Source organism: Podarcis raffonei, chromosome 9 (assembly GCF_027172205.1).
Source record: "Podarcis raffonei isolate rPodRaf1 chromosome 9, rPodRaf1.pri, whole genome shotgun sequence".
Taxonomy (NCBI): Eukaryota; Metazoa; Chordata; class Lepidosauria; order Squamata; family Lacertidae; genus Podarcis; species Podarcis raffonei.
Genome location: NC_070610.1, coordinates 54,632,728 through 54,653,612, shown reverse-complemented (window position 1 = coordinate 54,653,612; position 20,885 = coordinate 54,632,728). Strand labels below are relative to the sequence as shown.

The 20,885-nt window shown below is 41.9% G+C and overlaps 1 protein-coding gene across 2 annotated transcripts in view; it reads right to left on the bottom strand.

Annotated features, from left to right (window-relative positions):
* Positions 1-6,624: 6,624 nt before the first annotated feature.
* ARSJ (arylsulfatase family member J) overlaps positions 6,625-20,885 on the bottom strand; it is a 32,333-nt gene continuing 18,072 nt past the window's right edge. Inside the window, exons 2-3 of one of the 2 annotated variants that reach the window (XM_053403665.1) lie at positions 7,345-8,718; positions 6,625-7,307 (exon numbers count right to left, since the gene is read on the bottom strand). In XM_053403665.1, the coding sequence (XP_053259640.1) occupies positions 7,289-7,307; positions 7,345-8,718 (1,393 nt within the window). In that variant the 3' untranslated portion in view covers positions 6,625-7,288. Of the gene's footprint in view, positions 8,719-20,885 lie in introns of both variants that reach the window. The other variant, XM_053403664.1, reaches the window with a different exon arrangement.

Here is a 20,885-nt window from a genome sequence, read left to right as displayed (position 1 = left end):
GCACATTAAAATCAGAGTGATTTGCAGCATTGAGAAAAGAGTCTGGCACTATGAAGGCTATATTCAGTTTCGCAGGCTTATTTCATCAGTTTGGTGACTTAATCAAATCCAGATTCATTTGAGACACATTTATATACATGCAATTCAGTGCAAACAAATGTAATCCTTTTGTTTTCCTATGTCCGTATCGGACGCAGATTTGCATGGATAAAAATGTAAAAACTCTGGGCAGATTTTAAAATGTTCCAGATTGCAGTTTGTAACAAAATGTAGGTTTGAAAACCTACACAAAGCATTCCTAAATACAAAAAAGAAACAATTAGAGGAAAATGCCAGAGCGGAAACCAGCATGGAAGCCACACCTGACCACACATTTTAGTTGAGTGTGCACAATTGCACAGGGACTTCTCCGCAGTGAGATGCAGAAACCCAGCCTTCTATTGTTTTTGCAGCCTAATTGAACATATTGTTTCCACTGGTCAGAATGGCATTCTATGATTATGTATATCCTTGATCAGCAATGTCTGGAAAAGTTACTCTAGTTTCTCATCTGTAGGATATTCCTATATGTATGCATTAATCTCATTACACACTTTGGGGTTGATTTTTCATGTTAAAATTAGGCTTGAGGGCTAAGGGTTGGGTTTAATTTAAGCCTTGAACTCAAGCACCAAGTTTCCCTGATATCATGTTTGAAAACAACTTGAGCTTTTGCTCATCCGATAGACTGTTTTTAGATATCTAATTATCTTGTGAGAGATGGTCTCCCTCCCATGTTGACAGCCATGGATAGCAGCCTTTGAATTCTGTTTTAAAAAAATTAACTACGCCTGTCCATCTACCTATACAGCTATCTACGTTCAACCATAGTTCTGTTTGGTTGCCTACACAGCCCTCTAATACCAGTAACAATCTGGAGAAGTCGTCTCAAGTTCATAGGCCAGCAATTCCTTTTCCGGAGAGTAAGTCTGTCTCTCTAGGCTTATCCTTATTAATCTGTTTGTCTAAAGAGCTTTTTGCTCTTGAGTTCACTGGTCTTTTGCAGCTTCAGCCAGAGAAAAGGTGATGCAATATGAATATAAGAAAAGCCTGCTTTTCTCATTCATTTGGCTACACTTGTTAGTGAGCACTGGTCTATAGTTATTATATGTACCTGAACGGACAATTCATTTGGAATTTATTTGCCGATGAAGTTTCATCCTTGAAACAGTTGACTTATCCCAGAAACAATGTTCTATTCCAGTTCTGTTTGCTGTTCATTACTGCATTCTACACGCAGGGGCATGGGAAAGGGGGGGGGAGGGTCGCCCCATGTACCATCATGGAGGGGGGTGACAAATTATCAAGGAACAATTACTGCCCTACTAGGGCGGTTCATTTTTTTTTTTTAATGCCTGCTCCAAAGGTCTTACCTTACTACACTAGGGATTATATAGCTATATCTGAAATTTCATGCATATCAGTTAATATCTTGACCTTCCTCCATGAAAATAGCTGTTTTCCTATGTCGTGAACGCTGAAATTTCAATTCAGTGGAGCAAGGTCAAGATATTAACTGATATGCATGAAATTTCAGATATAGCTATATAATCTCTAGTTTAGTAAGGTAAGACCTTTGGAGCAGGCTTTTTTTTTTAAAGTTTTTTATGAACTGCCCTACTGCCCTACCCTCTGCTGGGCTTCCCAGGTCCTGGAAAGTCGGGCTATGTGAAGAAAATGAGACTAGGCCAAGTAGATTAGATAATACAGAGCAGGGTGAAATCACAATAAATAAAACCTCCCCTTCAGTAGTTTCAAGCACTACTACAGGTTCCACATAATATCTGTACTCCATTGTTTACTGTGACAGCACCTGCACTTTGGAACTCCTTTGCTAGACTCTTTTCGGGCACCTGCTAAAAGCATTCTTCTTTAGGCAAGCATACCTAGATGCTTAGGAAGTTGAAGTAATTTCAATCTTAATATTTTAGCTTTTGTATGTTTTAAGGTAGGATTGTTATTTTTTCTTGATTTTACTGCTGTGGTGTTTTTTTGTTTTTTGTTTTGGTAAACCACTTGCAGGTTTTTTTAAATAAATTTTATTAAATAAATAAACAATAAATATAAATAAAATAACACAAGCCAAAACACAATCCATCCTGTAGATTTAAGTAACTGTCCATAGTCGCCTACTTGTTATCAGAAGCCCAGAATCCACATTCCTTTGTGAGAAAATATGAAATAACTTAAAACCATTTTTGCAGGCAAAAAAATAAATAAAAATCAATGTGGGTGTGTGGGTGTGTGTGACAAGAAATTTTCCGCACTGGGTACCACCTGACCTTCCTACGCCTCTGTCTACATGTTGGCGCACCCACCACTACAATATTGTTGGACATTATCTATTGAAATTCATCCTGCCTTCATTGTGGTGTTCCCTGATATTTATTACGTTTGCCATTTCTTGTTTATGGACTTATACATACATTATATGTGGATGTTTATGATTTGTAAATTTTGGATTATGATCTAATCATTAATAATACATTAATAATACTTGTTAGCCACGCGTTGTGGTTGAATTTGAGCTGCTCATCTCATTCAGCATCCTGTTCTCACAGTGGCCTATTGGATGCCTGTGGGAAACCCGTAAGCAGGACCAAAGCACAAGAGCACTCACCACCCTCTGTGATTCCCATACACTGGCATTCAGAAACATTACTATCTCTGACCACCGAGGCAGAGCAGAGCCATCATGGCTAGTTGCCACTGATAGCCCCCTATCCTGCATGAATCTAATTCTCTTGCAAATTGCCATGCAAATTGGTTGTCATCACTGCCTCCAGTGGGAGCGAGTTCCACAGTTTAGCAATGCACCATGTACTTTCTTTCATCTGCCCTGCATCTTCTAACATGCAGCTTCACTGAATGCTCATGCGTTCTAGCACTATTGAGAAAAAAACTCTTCACTTTCTCCAAGCCATGCATAATTATAAGTTTCTATCATGTCAACTTACTCACCTTTCATCCAGACGAAAACGGCTCACGTGCTGCAACCTTTTCCTTCTCATCTCCTTGATAATCTTGGTTGCCCTTTTCTGAACCTTTTCCAGCTCTACAATATTCTTTTCGAGGTAATGCTCTTCAACCAGGTCTTTTCTAATCCTTTTAGAGCCGAAGTTGAGTCAATTTAACTCATCAAGGGCTGCCTATTTTTTCCTGGCAGGACTTGTGTTGTCAAAGAACCTATTAGACAAGCAGAAATGCAGAAGACAAACAATTCCTCCCATGGAGATGCAGTGATCTGAAAACCTTTACCTAAGGTTTCGCCAGATGACCTGTTTATTGAGCATTCATCCTGAATTGCTTGAAGGGTGTTTATACACTTTCCCCGTTAATCCTTTGCTCATGCCACTCTTTTCAAGGAATTTCCCTGCTGTCCCTGACCACAAAAAGTCTGTTTCCTTTTAAAAATGTATATGTTGTGCTAGGGCAACAGAATGCTTTAATCCTTTTTAATTGTTCAAGGCAAAATTTATGTATGCACTTAACATGAACTAATGTGTCTTCAGGCACCATGAACTTGTTACACTCCTCTAGCTGTTAAGACACAGGAGACTATACATCTAATTTATCTCTTGGCTTTCCTCCAAGGTGGTGTATATTGGATTTGCTCATTTTATTCTCATGGCAACATGGTGATATTGATTAGGCCGAAAGAGCTTAGCCTAGCCAAAGTTTGCCTAGTGTGCTTTGTTTCTGAGCAAAGATATGAACCTAAGTCTTCCACAGCAAAAACTGTGTAAATTACACCAGACTGGGTCTGTTCTTAATTTTATATTAAAGAATGGTGATCTGCAGAAATTTATTTTAGCTTTAGGTTTCAAATAAATGCAGTAGGCTGTATAGTTTATTTTGCTGGTGACTGTTGCAGAACACACTAATTGGATAAACAGGATTTATCGGTTCCAGGCTTCAGCTTGTAGAGTACGAACTCATCATGTTGTGGTCTTTCATCTCATTGTTCTCTCATTCTTTTTACACTGCTGTGCAGTGTTGATAATGGAGAGAGTTCCAGAACCCTTGGATCTAGAAGAATACGAGTGCAAGAATACGACTTTTGTACCTTGAATGGAAACTTTGCAGAGATACTATTTCTTACCTGTGCAAGGTATGCATATGTGTTGGTGTTACCAGACTAGTGTGGCTAGTTCATCTTTTACAGACCTGATCCTACCCTCTCAGAAGGTGTCCAAAAGAAAGGAATGGGGGTTAATTTGAGATCCAACCCCCAAGAATATCTTTCTCATGTGCCCTTGCAAACACAGTCCCTACTGAAAGTACTGAAAGTACTGGACACAATATAGCAAGAGTGGTTAATGAGTTAGAAATTGCTTTATCAAATGTTGTTTATAGATTCATTTTTGTGAAAACAGTAAAATATTCATTTACCAGTGATTTAGGACCAACCACAATTAAGGAACAGAGGCAACTGGCTTTCTACCCATCTTCTGCTATTTCACCTGCTTTGTGAGGATAATGGTGAAGGTTTCTACTGACCAGGGTGAGGTGGAGACAAGTGTCTGCCCAAAACAAAAAGTCCAACTTCCATTTTCATATAAAAATTGCAAAATCTGAAAACTGGGTTGCTGTCGTTTTTTAAAAAAAACTGTTACAAAAAAAGACAACAGAGGCTATTCTGATTATCACCATAAAAATAAACTATTTTTAATAGATACATAAATAAAATGTTTAGAGTTTACCCTTTTTCCATTCCCCCTTCCTCCCTCTTCTTTAAACATCCAAGAGTTTTGCTTCCATAAAGAAAAGTGTGTGACTACACAGCCAGATAACCACTTTAACATGCTTGCAGACAAAACACAGAATGGAAGAATGCATCCAGATAACTCCCCCCTCTTACAGTTATTTCTGATTTTACAGTACTTGCAGATATTGCTACATGAAACAACATTCTCCTAGGAATAACAGTGGACCAACAAATGACCCGCAGGAAAACTATGGGAGCAAAAAGTCATTGGTGTGCTGTACCTCAAAATAAATTATGTATGTATTACAAGCTGAAGTATTCCACTTGTTCACCTCGCCAATGCTGCCAAGTTACCAACCTGTCACAGTTGTTACTGTTCTCCCCTTGTCTCTGGCCTCTTCTTCCCTTCCTTAGCTTCCTTCACAAACAGGACCTACTACAGACTGTTCTTTCAGGGTGAGACTACCCATGGATGAGTGAATAGTGAAGGGGTGGGGAACCTACAGCCCTCCAGATATTGTGGCAGACCCACTTCCATTGGGCCCAGCCAGCATGGCCAATGAAGTTCAGGGATGATGGGAACTGCAGTCCAACATCATCAAGAGGGTCACAGGTTTCCTCTGTTTGGAACAGTGGGAGCTGGCCTTACATCAGCACCCAGAATGGGAAGTTCTGAAGTCTGGAAACGGAAAGTGAAAATCCTTATCTTGTTTTCCACCACAGGTGTTAGGGTTTGCATAGTGTGGCTAAGGCAGTGGTTTTCAAGCAGTGTGCCATGGCACGCTGGGCTCTGATGCCCTCTTGCATCTCTGCTTCCCAAAGGCTTGCACAGCTGTTTATTGCAGAAGCCTTGGTTACCCAGGTAAATGGTGCCTCTGGCTGGCTAGGCCCCTGTGAGGCAGTGTGAGTAGGCAACTCTATTTGGGGTAGGTAGCTGCGGCTGCCCAGAGGACTCCCAAAGAGAGGGGAGAACAGAGGAGTCTCAGGGAATACTCCACAAGGGAGGGTGTTCAAAAAAAGGGTGACATAACTGGGCTCCTGAGCCCCACAGGGGTGCCGCAGAAAGTTGACCAAGGGAATCGTGGACTCAAAAAGGTTGAAAACCTCTGGGGTAAGGCATTTGCCAAAAACTATTTTCTGACCTTTCTCTCTTCAACAGAGGAAGCTGTGAACCATATTTAGACTATGCCCATCCATTTATCAGTTGGACATCCTGAATGAGCTTCTTCTCATTATCAGCTGCAGAACGGCTTGTGTTCATGGATCTTTGCCTTCTCCAATCAACAATGGGACTGGGCTGCATGCCTGGCTCTTTCAGCCACTGGCTACAATCCATACATATAAGCAACCTCTTGCTAAGTCAGTAAGACCTTCTTTTGATATATGTTTCATGGTTGAAGTCTGGCCACCTTAATGCACACAAATCACTTATTAAAGTGAATAGAGAAAGCCTACTTATCTGAAGCTTCATATGTGCTGGAGTGCACACAGCCTTTTGGATTCAGTCAGTTGGTATGCAATCTACCAAGCACTGCTGGTGAATACCTTTATAAGGCTGCAATTCTGTGCACAATTCTGTGTATATATTGTATGGGATTGTGCGCACATAATCCAGCAAAGAGTTTCAATCTATAACTCTACATCTTTCTGTAATTATAACCATGTATTAGCAGTTTTGTATGTGTGTGCATAGCTTGTTTTTATTGGAAGGAATTGTAGCCTGGCACATTCTGGGAAGGAAAAAATCCTTTCCAGTTGAAAGCTAGGCAAAATTTAATTAGAAGCAGCTTTTTCACAAGTTATTCAGGCTATTTCTGGTAGCTTAATGGCTGGCTGTGCTTCATCAAGATAACATAAGGGGGCAACTCATTTTAATGTTTTAATGTTTTATCCCTTTTTTGGTCTTCATTTTCTCCCAGCAATGGAGAATATTTTACCAGTTTGGCTTTTTACATGGTTATTAAAATAAACAGGTGCATTCGAACACATATCACCATGTGTTCTACAAAAGTAGGGTACAGAGACAGCATAAGACCACAGGAAGTTGCATTATACCAAGTCAGACCTTTGGTCCACCTAGCTCAGAATTTTCAGCACTGAGTGGCAGCAGATCTCCATGGCTTTTTAGATAGGAGTGTCTCCCAGCCCTACCTGGAGTGGCTGGGGGTTGAACAGAGGATCTTCTGCATGCAACACTTTTGCTCTACCACTGAGCTGTAGCCTTTTCCCCTATGGTTTGAGCAATAATGTGTGAGTAACCCTCCACTGTATGGAAGATAAGGTAGTGAGGGCAACTGCATCTGACATATGTCTCTGTTGCTACAATGTAAGACCAAAGAAAAATGGCACTTCTACTGTGTTGGTATGTCTGCAAATTATGAATTTTGGGGACTATTTTGCTCTGGTTTAGCAATGTACTCTTGAGCCTAAACAGTTACCTGGAAGTTTAGCTACCACTACATTTGGTAGTCTTTCTCAGTATGTATGCTTAGGATTGCAGCATAAGAAACCATTGCAAAGCACCTTAGGGAACCACTGAAACTATCCACCTGCAAAGCACCTTAGGGAACCACTGAAACTATCCACCTGCAAAGCACCTTAGGGAATGTCCTTTTCTTCTATCAGGTTTCTTCTTGTTTTTATTTTTATTTTGCTTAGTGTCTGCTTTGTTTTTGCTGGGTTTCTTCTTCTTCTCATTCTCCTTGAACCATGGGCCCCAAACGCCTCCATTAAAATTGGGGTTACTCCTGGGGTCCTTAGGTGGGTATCGGACAGGAACAGCAGTCTTGTTGAACTGCGAAAGCCTACGCAACAGCTGCTTTACCACCTCTGGGTACTTACTGGAAAGGTCCACTCGCTCATATGGGTCAGCCGTGATGTTGAACAGCCACACGGTTTTCCCAGCGGTCCATGAAACTCGTTCGTTGTGCCAGCGACTGGGGCCAGCATTACTGAACGACTGCGGAGGGACCCAGTCGCTGTATCCTGGGTTCCCCGTCAATAGTTTCCAGTGGTTCACACGGATCGCTGACTGAATCGCCGTGTTCCATAGTCCAAAGCCAGCTGCCCAGGAACCGTTTTTGGCTTTGGTGTAGATAGGATCAATGTTGTGCAAAATATCCATCCTTGGAGACCGTCGGCCTTCACTTATGGTCTCCCACACATCATAGCCATCCAGTTCGGTGTCCTCATCAATCTGCCCTTCAGCTAACATGATCAGAGTAGGGAACCAGTCTGTTATGTGGATGAGCTCCTTGCATACACACCCCTTGTTTTTAAGCAGAGGGCTATGAACAAAGCCAACTGCTCGGATCCCTCCTTCCCAGTATGTCCCCTTGCTTCCTCTGAGAGGCCAGTTATTTCCACCGGCTGTGGGCTGCCCTCCATTGTCAGATGAGTAAATGATAATGCTATTGTTATAATAACCATACCTCTTTAATGCAAGAGTCACATTGTTGATAGCTTCATCCAAGCATGCCAACATAGCAGCATACCTACGTCGGTTTATATTATTTATCGATCGGTAACGCTCGTAATACTTGCCTGGTGCCTGAAGTGGAGAATGGACAGCTTGGTATGCAATGTACAAAAATATGGGTTTCCTGGGGTTATGGGAGGCTAAGATTTGTTGCACTCTTTGTGTGTACATCTGCGTTGAGTACATGCCATTGTCATGATCCCACGCAGCATTGTCATTCTCATACAAGTCGTAGCCGCACATCCGAGGACTGTCGCATTTGTAATGAGTGTAATAATCGCCGCTGCCCAAGAGAGAACCAAAAAAGGTATCAAACCCTCGCTGTGTTGGCATGCATTCCTTGCGGTAGAAGCCCAAGTGCCATTTGCCAACCATGTGGGTGGAGTAGCCAGCTTCCTTCAGCTTCTGAGGTAGTGTCACATTATCCAGCGGTAAACAGTTCGGCTGAGTGGGCCTTATGACTGAATGCTGAAGACCAGTATGGATTTGATACCTGAATGAGAGAATTGGGGGGGGGGAGAGAAAGACACATTTTAGACAAAGGAGAAAAATGTAAAATGCATATATGCTACAAAGTCAGGACCTGGACTGCACAGAGTACCATGAAGCACAGGCCTATGTTTGTTTACTTGGAAGTAAGCTCCACTTGGTTCAATGCACAGGAGTAAAGCTTTAAATTGGTGATCTGAGAGACGTCAGGTAGAGATTCTGTGTTGCGCACCACAATCCAGGTCTGGCCAAAAAATTATCCATCCCTACTGGCGTCTGTGTTTACTAATTGACGTTGCAAACCAGTATTCATTCATTCATTCATTCATTCTTACTGGCATTTTATCTCACTATTCAATGAGAGAGAGAGAGAGAGAGAGAGAGAGAGAGAGAGAGAGAGAGAGGGGCAGTCTCAGAGCTGTTCACATGTATCAGTGAAAATACAGTACAGTGGTACCTCGGGTAACAGATGCTTCAGGTTACAGACGCTTCAGGTTACAGACTCCGCTAACCCAGAAGTAGTACCTTGGGTTAAGAACTTTGCTTCAGGATGAGAACAGAAATCGTGCAGCGGTGGCGCAGCAGCAGCGGGAGGCCCCATTAGCTAAAGGTACCTCCAGAACAAATTAAGTTCTTAACCCGAGGTACCACTGTACTGGGTTCTGAGGCTGGAACTAACTTCCAGTATGTATAGGATTGCATTATGAGGATGGTAATACCTTTTAGATAAATCTACACACTTGTTATCACTATCGCAGTCTAGAAATGGTATCTATAATATATGAAATGTTCTGAAATACAATCAGAGTTTAGGGTAATTGTGGAATTTCTATTAAACAGCAACAACAACATATGTCACCCACATGAATACAAAATAGATTCAACATGACAATTACTAAGTGGTACTGCAAAGCCAAATCAGTAAACACCCGTTTGGCTCAGAAAATAAGGTATTTTTAAGCTGCAGAAGTCTTTCTATTAGTGAGAAAACATACAAAATATTAAGAACTACATAATGCCATGAAGGCTTATGTCTCTCTCACATTTTGACACTACTTATGCATTAACCATTTCATGTTTCCTCTCTCTTCTTTTTTTAAACAAATGCTCATGCTCCAGAAGAAATTAAACAACTACTTGTGGATCTAGAAATACAAGGACATTAGCATATTTTTTGTTATTTCCAAATTGACACCCTAATTATTCCAAAGCATGGTTTATTATTTCCCCCCAATGCATGCACTTACTCAAAGGGTGCCTGAATGAAAACTTGTATAGAAAGTGACTATCACCCAATTCTGATGCTCTCTGGAGCAGTGTGATTGCAATTGTGCAGTGGTTGCTCCCTGCAATGTCAGTGACTTCCACAAATGCTTTGATGTTGATGAAATGGTTATGTGCCGGCTTACAATGCCTGCCCCATCAGGGTGTGTGTTCATTCTAATATTATGCACTCCCACAAATTCTAGCCTTACCACATGGGCAGAAGTTGAAAGTTTTGCCAGCATCAGTATCCTTAAAGCAAATGCTCTGCAGTTGTACACAAGTTGATTATGAAACTGAATTACGCGTCTTACTGACAAAGGTTACTTTTGGTATTCAACAGAAGACAAGAAACATGTTGCCTGTTTGCTAAAATCTTAATGGACAATTTATAGCGGCTCCCTAAAGCACTGGATATATGTTAGGTGGGGGGAGTTTAAATTTAAATCTGCAAGCCAAAACAGAAGTATTTTGCTGAATGGACTGAATTCATTATCACAGCTAATTAGACACTATTTATAAAGAACAAGCACACGCTAACCAATGATCTAGTAACAAATCCTACAGTTTTGCAGGCTTTAAGAGGCTGTTAAGAGGTGGGTGATTTGTGCTGTATCTGTAATACTGTATAAATTTTGGGCAATTGTATTTAATTAGATTATTCATTGCCTCAGACCCATCTCTTAGCCAGGACTTTTCGATGATTGTGCTAGTTATGCCGGTTCCAACAATCCAATATAAACTTAGATTAATCTATCATAAGTAGAGGCTTACGCTTATTTAACATAAGGAGAGGTTTACAATATTTATTCAACAATGGTGGAAGCTTGTTTTACATTAATTTCAATGGCACAACTGTTTGTAGAAACAGTACCATAATATTGCTCCCAGATGGATGCAGATGTTAAGCTAGACTTTGTTGGTTTCTGTGCACATGGAACTTTAGTTAAAGAAGTGATGCAAACAGTAACAAAGTGATGTTTGTTTCTGCCAACCAGACTGCACAAGCTTTTTAACAAATGGCTTTAGGCCTGCACGCAAATCAATCATGTACAACTGGATGTAAAATTACATCCCAAACCAAGCTAAGATAAAGAGTTGCAACACATTTATTACAATGGGGCTTAAGTCTGCTTAACTTGGGCTAGAGTAGCGGCGTGCAGGGCAGTAGGAGGATTCCTACATGGGGGTGCCTCATTCGTGCCACTCAAAATTATGTGCCCTGGGCTCTGGCTCCCCTGCCCCCCACATTAAGCCCTGTATGAGACTAAAACTCAGGATTGTGGAATTTGAGCCCCATGTTGGGTGAAAGATTCCTGCATTCTAGGCTGTTGGACCAGATGACCCTCATGTTCCTTCCAACACTACAATTCTATGAAATAACAATAGGCTCATTTTCAGGAATGCCTTACGCCAGGGGTAGGGAACCTTTGGCCCTCCAAATGTTGCTGAAGTGCATCTCCCATCAGCTCCAACCAGCATGGCCAATAGTCAAGCTGATGGGTGTTGAAGTCCAACACCCATCTGGAAAGCCACAAGTTCCACACTCCTGCCACAGACAGATGCCAACCCAATGCCATCAGCCCCTTCCTTTGTATCTCTCAGGATCTCCAATGGGAAGCTGCCTTTTTAAACATGGCCAGAGAAAGAAGAGAGCTACTTGCCATTGAAGGATGCAAGTTGACAGGAGCGTTTACCTTGAATGCAGAGAAACTTTGCCCATAATCCTTTGTGTGTGCACAGTCCTTCACATAGGCATATAATCTGAATGCGGGGGGAGGGGGGAGGGGGTAGAGGAGGATGGTACACACTGAAACAGGTGGGCAGGAAACAGCACCATTTACTTGGTTTGTACCTGTGAAAGTCAAAATGTGCTTCGAAACTGTATAATGCTTTCTACTGCCCACAGAGCAGAAGCCATTCAATCAGGCTAGCTGAATTGTTTCCATCCCAGCTGGTTATTCAAAGAACTGTAACTCTGATAGGCACTGGAGATTGCTTTTTTCCCTTCTCTCTGCTTTTCTTTCTTGTGATGTCCTTCATATTGCATGCCTGAGGGATTGCTTTTTGTTGTTATTATTATTGTTATTGATCTGTAAACTGCTTTGAAAGTTGGTAGAAGAGTGGAATTAAAATACTTTGAAAAGTGACAATATTTATTCCTATCATACCTTGATACTTAATCAAGATGCTAAACCGGATTCTTCCAGGCTGTGTATTTTAAACAAATGTTTACTAAACTCCCACTGTTTTATCAACCCAGCAACTCCAGGAGAACACGAAAACTTCCAATGTAATAATCATGAAGCTTTGCTCAAGCAGGAGTTGGATCAGTCACTTTAATGCTTTGCTGGGGAATCTTCTATGCCAGGGATGTCCAACCAGTAGATTGCGATCTACCAGTAGATCCCCAGCTGATCCTGATAGATTGCGGAATCCTTATTGTGTACAAAAAGTTACGGGGGGAAAGCTTACAAACTCTGTGCAATCCCCCCCCAAAAGGTCAAAAACGCTCCTCCTCCCTCCAATGACAATGGGTAGATCACTGCCAGTTTTTTTATACTGGGAGTAGATCGCAGTCTCTTGGGAGTTGGACATGCCTGTTCTATGCCACGGTATAAGGAGGCATAGCCCAATACTGGCAGGAATATGTTTATTTATTTAGAGCTCTTCAGCCAAAAAGGCTCCCATGCAATCTTAAAGGTAAAGGTAAAGGTACCCCTGCCCGTACGGGCCAGTCTTGACAGACTCTGGGGTTGTGCGCCCATCTCACTTAAGAGGCCAGGGGCCAGCGCTGTCCAGAGACACTTCCGGGTCACATGGCCAGCGTGACAAAGCTGCATCTGGCGAGCCAGCGCAGCATACGGAAACGCCGTTTACCTTCCCGCCAGTAAGCGGTCCCTATTTATCTACTTGCACCCGGGGGTGCTTTCGAACTGCTAGGTTGGCAGGCGCTGGGACCGAGCAACGGGAGCGCACCCCGCCGCGGGGATTCGAACCGCCGACCTTTCGATCGGCAAGCCCTAGGCGCTGAGGCTTTTACCCACAGCGCCACCCGCGTCCCTTACATACAATCTTACATACAATCAATAAAAATAAGACCCTGCCTGGATGCTTACAATCTCAAACATCAATCATCATCATCATTATTAGTTTATCATTGATTTTTATTGGGGTTTTTAAATAAATGCTGTAATTATTTGCTTTTAACTTTACAGATACTTTTTAATATCTCTTGCAAACTGCATCTTTCCTACTGAGGCAGCCTGATGGAATAGCTGCTGTCAGGGGACTCTTGAGGGAGAGGGAGGCCTGATGGAGCTGGTCTTTCAGCAGAACGGGATGAAATGAGCCCTGCTTCCTATCTCTGAGGATGCTGCGCATTCCCTGCTAAATACAAAGCTTTCTGGGAGCATCAGAGCCCAATGGAGCTCTGGATGACAGCCTATTTCATCTGCTATCACTGTGACTACATAAATGGCAATGACAGCGTAACAGATGGAAAGCATGTGTATGTGGCTATTGTTTTATTTGCTCTAAGTTCTGGCACAGTTGTAAAACTGAAGCTAATGTTCTCAGCCTTACCATTAATATTGTTCACTTTCTGAAAGGAAAAACCCTGATTGCATAATCAGCTTCTTAACTTATATTAAATCTATACAGATGGAACACACGCACGCACGCACGCACACACACACACATGCACAGAAAAGAGAAAGTTGGACAGAACCTAACCTTTGCTTGCCACGCAGACCCACTTCCCCTGAAAACTGAACTCTGAATAAAAGCAGATTCCTCTCTGTCCAACGTGAGCATATGCAACTTGAGAAACAAAAGCTTGGGTTATGAAGTCCTTGTACTGTGAACTCATGAATAGAAAGCCTCATAAAATGAAGGCTGGCATGTCTAAAGTAATGTAAAAGAACCTCCGTTTCCTTAATTATCAACATGTGTGCCTGCAGGTAGGCCATTTGGGCAGATATGCATCTTTTTAGCAAAATGCAGGCCTGTCATCATTCCACAACATGACTGACACCAATGCTCAAGGGAAACTGGCATGGAAGCCACACAAGTGCTATGAGCACCAGAACCATTCTTTGTATTAGCCTTCCCCAACCTAGTGCCTTCCAATGTTTTGGGCTACAACTCCCATCAGCCCCCGCCAAAGTATGCCCAATAGTCAGGGTTGATGGGAGCTGTAGTCTAAAATTTGTGGGCGGTTAGGAAAAGCTGTTTTATATCCAAGACTACTTCAATGCTGTTATAAACACCAAAGTCTACTAGCTTTCTTTAGAGAGGGAGTATCCTCCTAATAGACTTGCCAACTGCTTCATTGGAGCATTGCAGAGGGTTCGACTAGATGACCCTTGGGGTACCTTCCAACTCTATGATTCTAAGATAACAGACTTTAGGCTTCCTGTGATTTGAAAAGAGACCTTCCAATGCCACCTTTGTTCTGGTTTGTTTCATTTTTATTAGTGTATTATTCCCATGTATTCATGCAGATTTATGGTGCAGCCACACTTGGAATACTGTGTACATTTTTTGGTCACATTTAAAAAGATCGCTGCAGATATGGAAAAGGGTCAGAAAAGGGGCAACCAAAATGGTCAAAGGGCTGGAGCAACTGCCCAATGAAGAAAGGAGCATTTTGGGACATGTCAGAGGACCTTTTTGGCTGACTGCTAAGTGGCAAAACAGACACGATATACTTTATATGCATGATCATTGTGGTTTTACTTAAACTGCTCCTGCTTTAATAATGTAGCCATTACTGACAATGGCCAAGTATGCCTTTTGCCTAGTCTTGAAAGACAGCAGTAACCCTCCCTACTGATCTGGGATCTAGCAACCATCCACCACCCTCCCTAAAGAGAGTCTGTTCCAATGAGTTCTGTGCTGCTTGAAGTTTACATCTGGTATAAAGAAAACTGCCTAATCGTGTCAAGGGAATTACCAGAAGCATCAGAGGCTTTGTGTGCCTCTCAAACATAATCTCATACTTTGGGACGGGCTGAGGTTCAGTCACAGAGTGCATGTTTTTACTGCAAAAGGTCTTGGGTTCAATCCTCAGCATCTCAATGTAGGGCAAGGAGAGAAAACTTCATGATCCACTCTCGGTCAATGTGGACTAAAGAGACCAATGGTCTGACTTGGCATCAGGCAGCTCCCTGTGATCCTAACCCAAGGCGCTGGGTATTACCAGTCTTCTAACAGTCCTTACCCATAATTCATTCCTTTCCCACTACTGCTGAAAGCAGCCCTTTAAGCAGCTCCTTGGTTTCCATCACACAAGTCTGACAAGGGCTTGCTCAGCAGACGATCTCTGATCTTGGGAATTCACTCTCTCTGATTTGCTAAAGTATGAACACATGAATTTCCCACAAACTATTTAAGACTTCACTAAGCATGCTTTCCGTTACTGGGGATTGGCATGGGAAAATTTTAGGTTGTATATTTTTAATCTCCATTTTTAGCATATTTGATATTGTTAGCTATTGGATGTTGGAGGGTTTGTTTTTGTTTTTTTTTACTCTAAGCCTACAAACGGGGCTGGTTAGAAATTCAAATTAATACGCAAATGCCTCTGGAGGCATTCTGACTGAAATAATGAATGAGCCAATAGCGACAACTTCATAATTTATAGACAGGATAGAAGTAATTACCAAGCATGCATGTGAATGTTTTGATGAAATATCCCAGGGGTGAAATGTGTAGCTTAATTAATTTTTTTTTAAAAAAAATATATAATTACATTTTAGAAGCCACAGTAGTAGTGTATATTCTGTGGCTGTGTACACACTCCCATTTACTTTGCATCCAGAACATTCTCCACTGCTGGTTTGAGTAGTGGCGGACATAGCAATATCTATCCTGTTGTTTATTGAGAACTATTGTATTCTGATGAATTTTCCCTTAAACCAGCTTGGATCCATTTTTTGCAGGGGGGGGCGTGACCTAGCTGTGCTTTGAGGCAGTATTGTGCATTTTAATTTCTTAAAATGCAGATCTTTAAATTCCTAAATTGGGAGGGGTCTTGAGAGGACACATGGAAAGCAGGGGCTGGGGGCTGGAATGGCCCATGGATTGTCCCCCTCTGATCTAAATGAACAGAAAGTTTTGCTGCCTAAGAGTAGATCAGAAACAGGGCCCCACTGTGTTTTTTAATCCTGACTTGCCCTTGCCATATTGAGTTGTTCTGCAAATAAGGAAGTCAAAGTAAGCTTTCCTTCGAAGGTCTAAAAATATATGCGATTGTCACAAAATAATAAAGGTTTATGCACCAGATTATGGTGTCCACATAAAGCCTTTGTACTTTCAGTATTAAGTGTTGAGTATACTCTTGGCAGCCTAATAAAAGAAGATGCTATTGCAACAACAGGTACCCAAGGTTGAATTCATGCCAGAAATTAGCTCATAATCTTCTAAGAGAAACTAAGTTTTGCTTCCAAGAATGAACAGCTTCAATGTGAATAGAAGGGTGTGTGTCTTTAATACTCAGTGTGACAAATGTGTATGCTGGGTTTTAACCAACATTCATGCTTTTCACGTGTGTTATGAAATTAAAGTCAAAGCATGCCTGACAGGCTGCCTTGTACTGGGTTAGATGAGTTATCCAGCTGGCTCAGAACTGACTGCTTGGTGTTGTCTACATTGACTAACAATGGCTCTCAGAGGCCTTTCACAGCCCTACCAGGAGATGCAAGGGACTGAACGTGGATTTCCCAATGAGCTACAGCTCTTCCCCGACAGTAAGCCAGGACATGTGCCTAATCACACTTTAACACACATGTCTGCATGTGTAACTGTGGAGGCATGATATTTTGAAGTCTTTTATCCAGAAGCATTCCACACCACGGGGGAGACTGCATTATGCCTTTATATCTAGCATTAGTTTGGGCTCCTAAAACCCTTCCAATATGGTTGAAAAGTAGAAGTTTCTTTATGGGTTTCCTTAAGGTTCCTAACCAGCCCAAGGAAAAATAACAAACATGGATAGAGGCAAGGGAACTGAGAAGAGAAGGCAAATGTGTTATTAGGTTATGTGAAGGCTCCATGAAGTTGAGCAGGCTAGAAGCCTGAGTGAGAAAACTGCACCATGGAACAGCTTTGAAACAAAACACATCATGGTCTATTGTGGGGAGACTTGGTTACCTGAGCGAACGAGATACCCAAGGAAAAGGGTGGTAAGATTAAGGCTAGGGCTAGGGGAAGGGCAGAGTGCTTTGTAACAAAAGGTAGCCTGCTAGTCAGGAGGTACAATATTATAAGTTTCATTGGGTAGTCTTAGGAACCAATTCTCAGAAAACGCGCTACTCCATCCATTATCAATTAATTTACCTACAGGATGGCCCACAGTGCTGCTCATTTCAAACAAAGTCAAGGAATGAACAGTCCAAATTTTTCAGGGGCTAGACTGACAGAACAAGTGATTTGGAAAGTCCTTTCAGATTCCTTGCCTTGAGCTGCAAACATTCTGGAAACTAAGTTTTATATTTTAGCAGCTGGGAGAGATAGATAGAAAAATGGGAGCAACTGCTGCTTTAAAAGATGAAAACATCCAGGCAGATTAACCAATCTTAGGGTCAGTCACAATTTGTACAAATTTTAGTTCCAGCTATCCAACTCAGGCTCACTGAGAACATAAACTGCAACCCAAAACCCTCACCAATATATCACTTGACAGCTTTTAACTAAAGTCAATGCAAGTCTTTCTGGCTGAAAAGCTCTTTGTCACAAGGTGAGCAAAAAGCAAGCACCTTCAGCAAGCAACAGTTGGGGATTCCAGAAACATCAAAGGAATACAAGACAACCTAGTTGCAATGAAGTCAACTGACATTAACTTTGGCCATCAATTAACCTTCCCTTCCCAGATTTTTCCAGGTGTCCTTTATTAAAAAAGCCTACTTCTCTGTTGTAGCTGGGGCTTTTAAGAGAGCACATTGGCATTTGGCTCTGCCTGACAATTTTTATTATTTTTAGTATACCTCTTAGGCATTCAAACAGATTTATGCAAGGTGGAATGTAAATTCTCATCAAATTAATTTAGAAGTGATGACACAGCACACTGATTAGGGGTCACTGTATACCTGATGTGAAATAAAAGGCCTTCTCTTCTTTTCATGACCTTTGAACATTTTATTATTTCAGTAATTGCCTAGTTGGGGTCCAGAGATATTTAAGAATGCTAGAAGGTGGACTGCCAATAGCTGCCTTGCCTATGTTACCATTTATCGACTGCATCAGATGCAGAGAATATCAGGTACCACATTGGTTTCATTTACATCAGTTGCTATGGTGTAGGGACAAGAAAGCAGTTCCAAAGGGATGTGTTGTCATTAGTATATTGATAAATATAGTGTATTTCGAAATAAGTTTAAGGGTATAAGGAGGGGGAAAGAATCAGATATCCTTGTTCTTGAAAAATGTATACTGAATTTGGTTATGGGAACATTTGATGCTGACATGTCAGTTTTCTGCTAAGACTCATAAGCTTCCACTTCCCCCTTTATTTATACAGCAGTACATAAATATTTTGTGAATTATACTTCCCTGATCCACAGGATGAATCTAGGCTTTCTCCTTCCAGGGTTGTGTCTCTTGTGTTATTACAGACTCATTATATCTTCTAGAGTCAACAAAGAGTAATCCCCCACCAAAAAAACCCCAAGAAGCAGCAAAAAGAAATCCAACTGCATGGCTCACACTGAAGAACAGAACAGCAAATGCCATACTTGGCATTGTCAAGATAAAGCAGCATTAAGACGGATCTACCATGCAGATATTGCACTGTGTCTGCTGACAAAGGCTTACAGTTGAGCTCTGCCACTTGAGGGCTGTCAGGACCATGCTGGCAAGACAGCTCTGGAGCTAAAGCCAGGAAGAAAGCCTAAAGCTAATCAAACTAGAGTCCCTAGGCCCATCCAATGGTTTCTGTAGAACGATGCACCAAAGAACATATGCTGAAACAAGCCAAGACTGGAACTACAGGCAGTCTACTGGACACAGTTCTAGCCCTCCAGGTCAGGGAAGCACATAAGAAAGAAGGCCAGTTAAATCAGGCCCCCAGGGAGAAGTCAGAGATGGAGCATGGCAAGCAATCTAGAGACAGCCAACAGCACTACTGCTGTGGACTATAAAGATCTGGTGCAACGTGAGTCCGCATTTCTCATGGTGCTTGCAGAATAACCAGAACAGTCATTCAACAAGCAAATAGGAAGGGCTGAGCTAAAGCAAGCTAAAGCCAGAGATTTTCAGTTTAGGGGATTTATTATGGCTGGAAGAGGTTACTATGGGCTCCATTGGATGAGCTTGTTCCAGCCTGAACAACTTTACAGTGGAAAAAGGAACAAATGTCACTTAAAAACATGAGCAATTTTAGAATGTTGCTAAACTTCTTGAGTGCTTTCCTTTGATTCCTAGCCTGGGTAATCATAGATTTGTGGTTTTTACCGCCAACTTCACAACAGACCCTTCCTTACATACAGTATATAACATGCATGCTATACTGTGGTACCTCGGGTTACATACGCTTCAGGTTACACACTCTGCTTACCTAGAAATAGTGCTTCAGGTTAAGAACTTTGCTTCAGGATGAGAACAGAAATCGTGTTCCGGCGGCGCGGAGGCAGCAGGAGGCCCCATTAGCTAAAGTGGTGCTTCAGGTTAAGAACAGTTTCAGGTTAAGAACAGACCTCCGGAACGAATTAAGTACTTAACCCAAGGTACCACTGTATGTCCCTTTACTGGTGTTTTAAGTGGTTTTCTTTCTTTTTCTGCTGACTGAAACAAGTTTGTCCAAACTAATCCACAGGTATCCCCTCCCCATCGTAATCAAGTTCATAAATTGAAAAGGTTGTCTTCTAGATTGTTCTTCTAGGAAAAATGCACCTGGATTGTATTTAAATATGATCGTAATACAATAACTTGTACTGTGCAATTATTTAGTAAGCCACTTGGAGCCTTTGAAGGCTATGAATTGAGATGTAAGTACTCTATTCTAAATAAAGTATTTTTTGATAAGTAGACATAGATTCAAAGGCCTTTCCTGATAGGTGCCCTCCATAAGGTTTCAAGACCTTTATCTCTGCATTTCATATCTTGTCTGGCTAGCAGAAGGTGCATAATTAAGCTCCTGAATCCCATTCTTCCATTCATGTGGTAAATTTCATGTGGCAACAGCAGAGGACTTTGCATCTTCACAAGGCAGGAAAGTTCCATCTCCATTCCTAATCCAACAGCTAAATTAGAGGAACCGGAATGCCTTTTTTTAAATATGACAGAAATACACCTATAAGAACTCTTCTCCTAAACACAGTGCCAGATCTGATGTTACTTTCTAAACTGGATATGGAATGTGACTTTGACTTTTATGTATCTCCTCTGCCCATCTGCCTTCCCCAACTCACCTCTGTTGATAATGAACATTTGACTTGACCAGACGTCTTTTTGAATTCTCAAATTCAAGATCTCTGATAAAGATGAATACTGTTTTGCTTTCTATTGGGGGAGGGGGGATATCTGTGACACATTCACCTTCATAGTGCATTTGAAAAGTAACATCAAACCAGAACTTACGTGTAAAACATACACAATTTTAATGATTTATATGTGTGTATGTGTCACACCTGGGACGCGGGTGGCGCTGTGGGTAAAACCTCAGCGCCTAGGACTTGCCGATCGCATGGTCGGCGGTTCGAATCCCCGCGGCGGGGTGAGCTCCCGTCGTTCGGTCCCAGCTCCTGCCCACCTAGCAGTTCGAAAGCACCCCTAAGTGCAAGTAGATAAATAGGTACCGCTTTCTAGCGGGAAGGTAAATGGCGTTTCCGTGTGCTGCTCTGGTGCTGGTTCGCCAGAGCAGCTTCGTCACGCTGGCCACGTGATCTGGAAGTGTCTGCGGACAGCGCT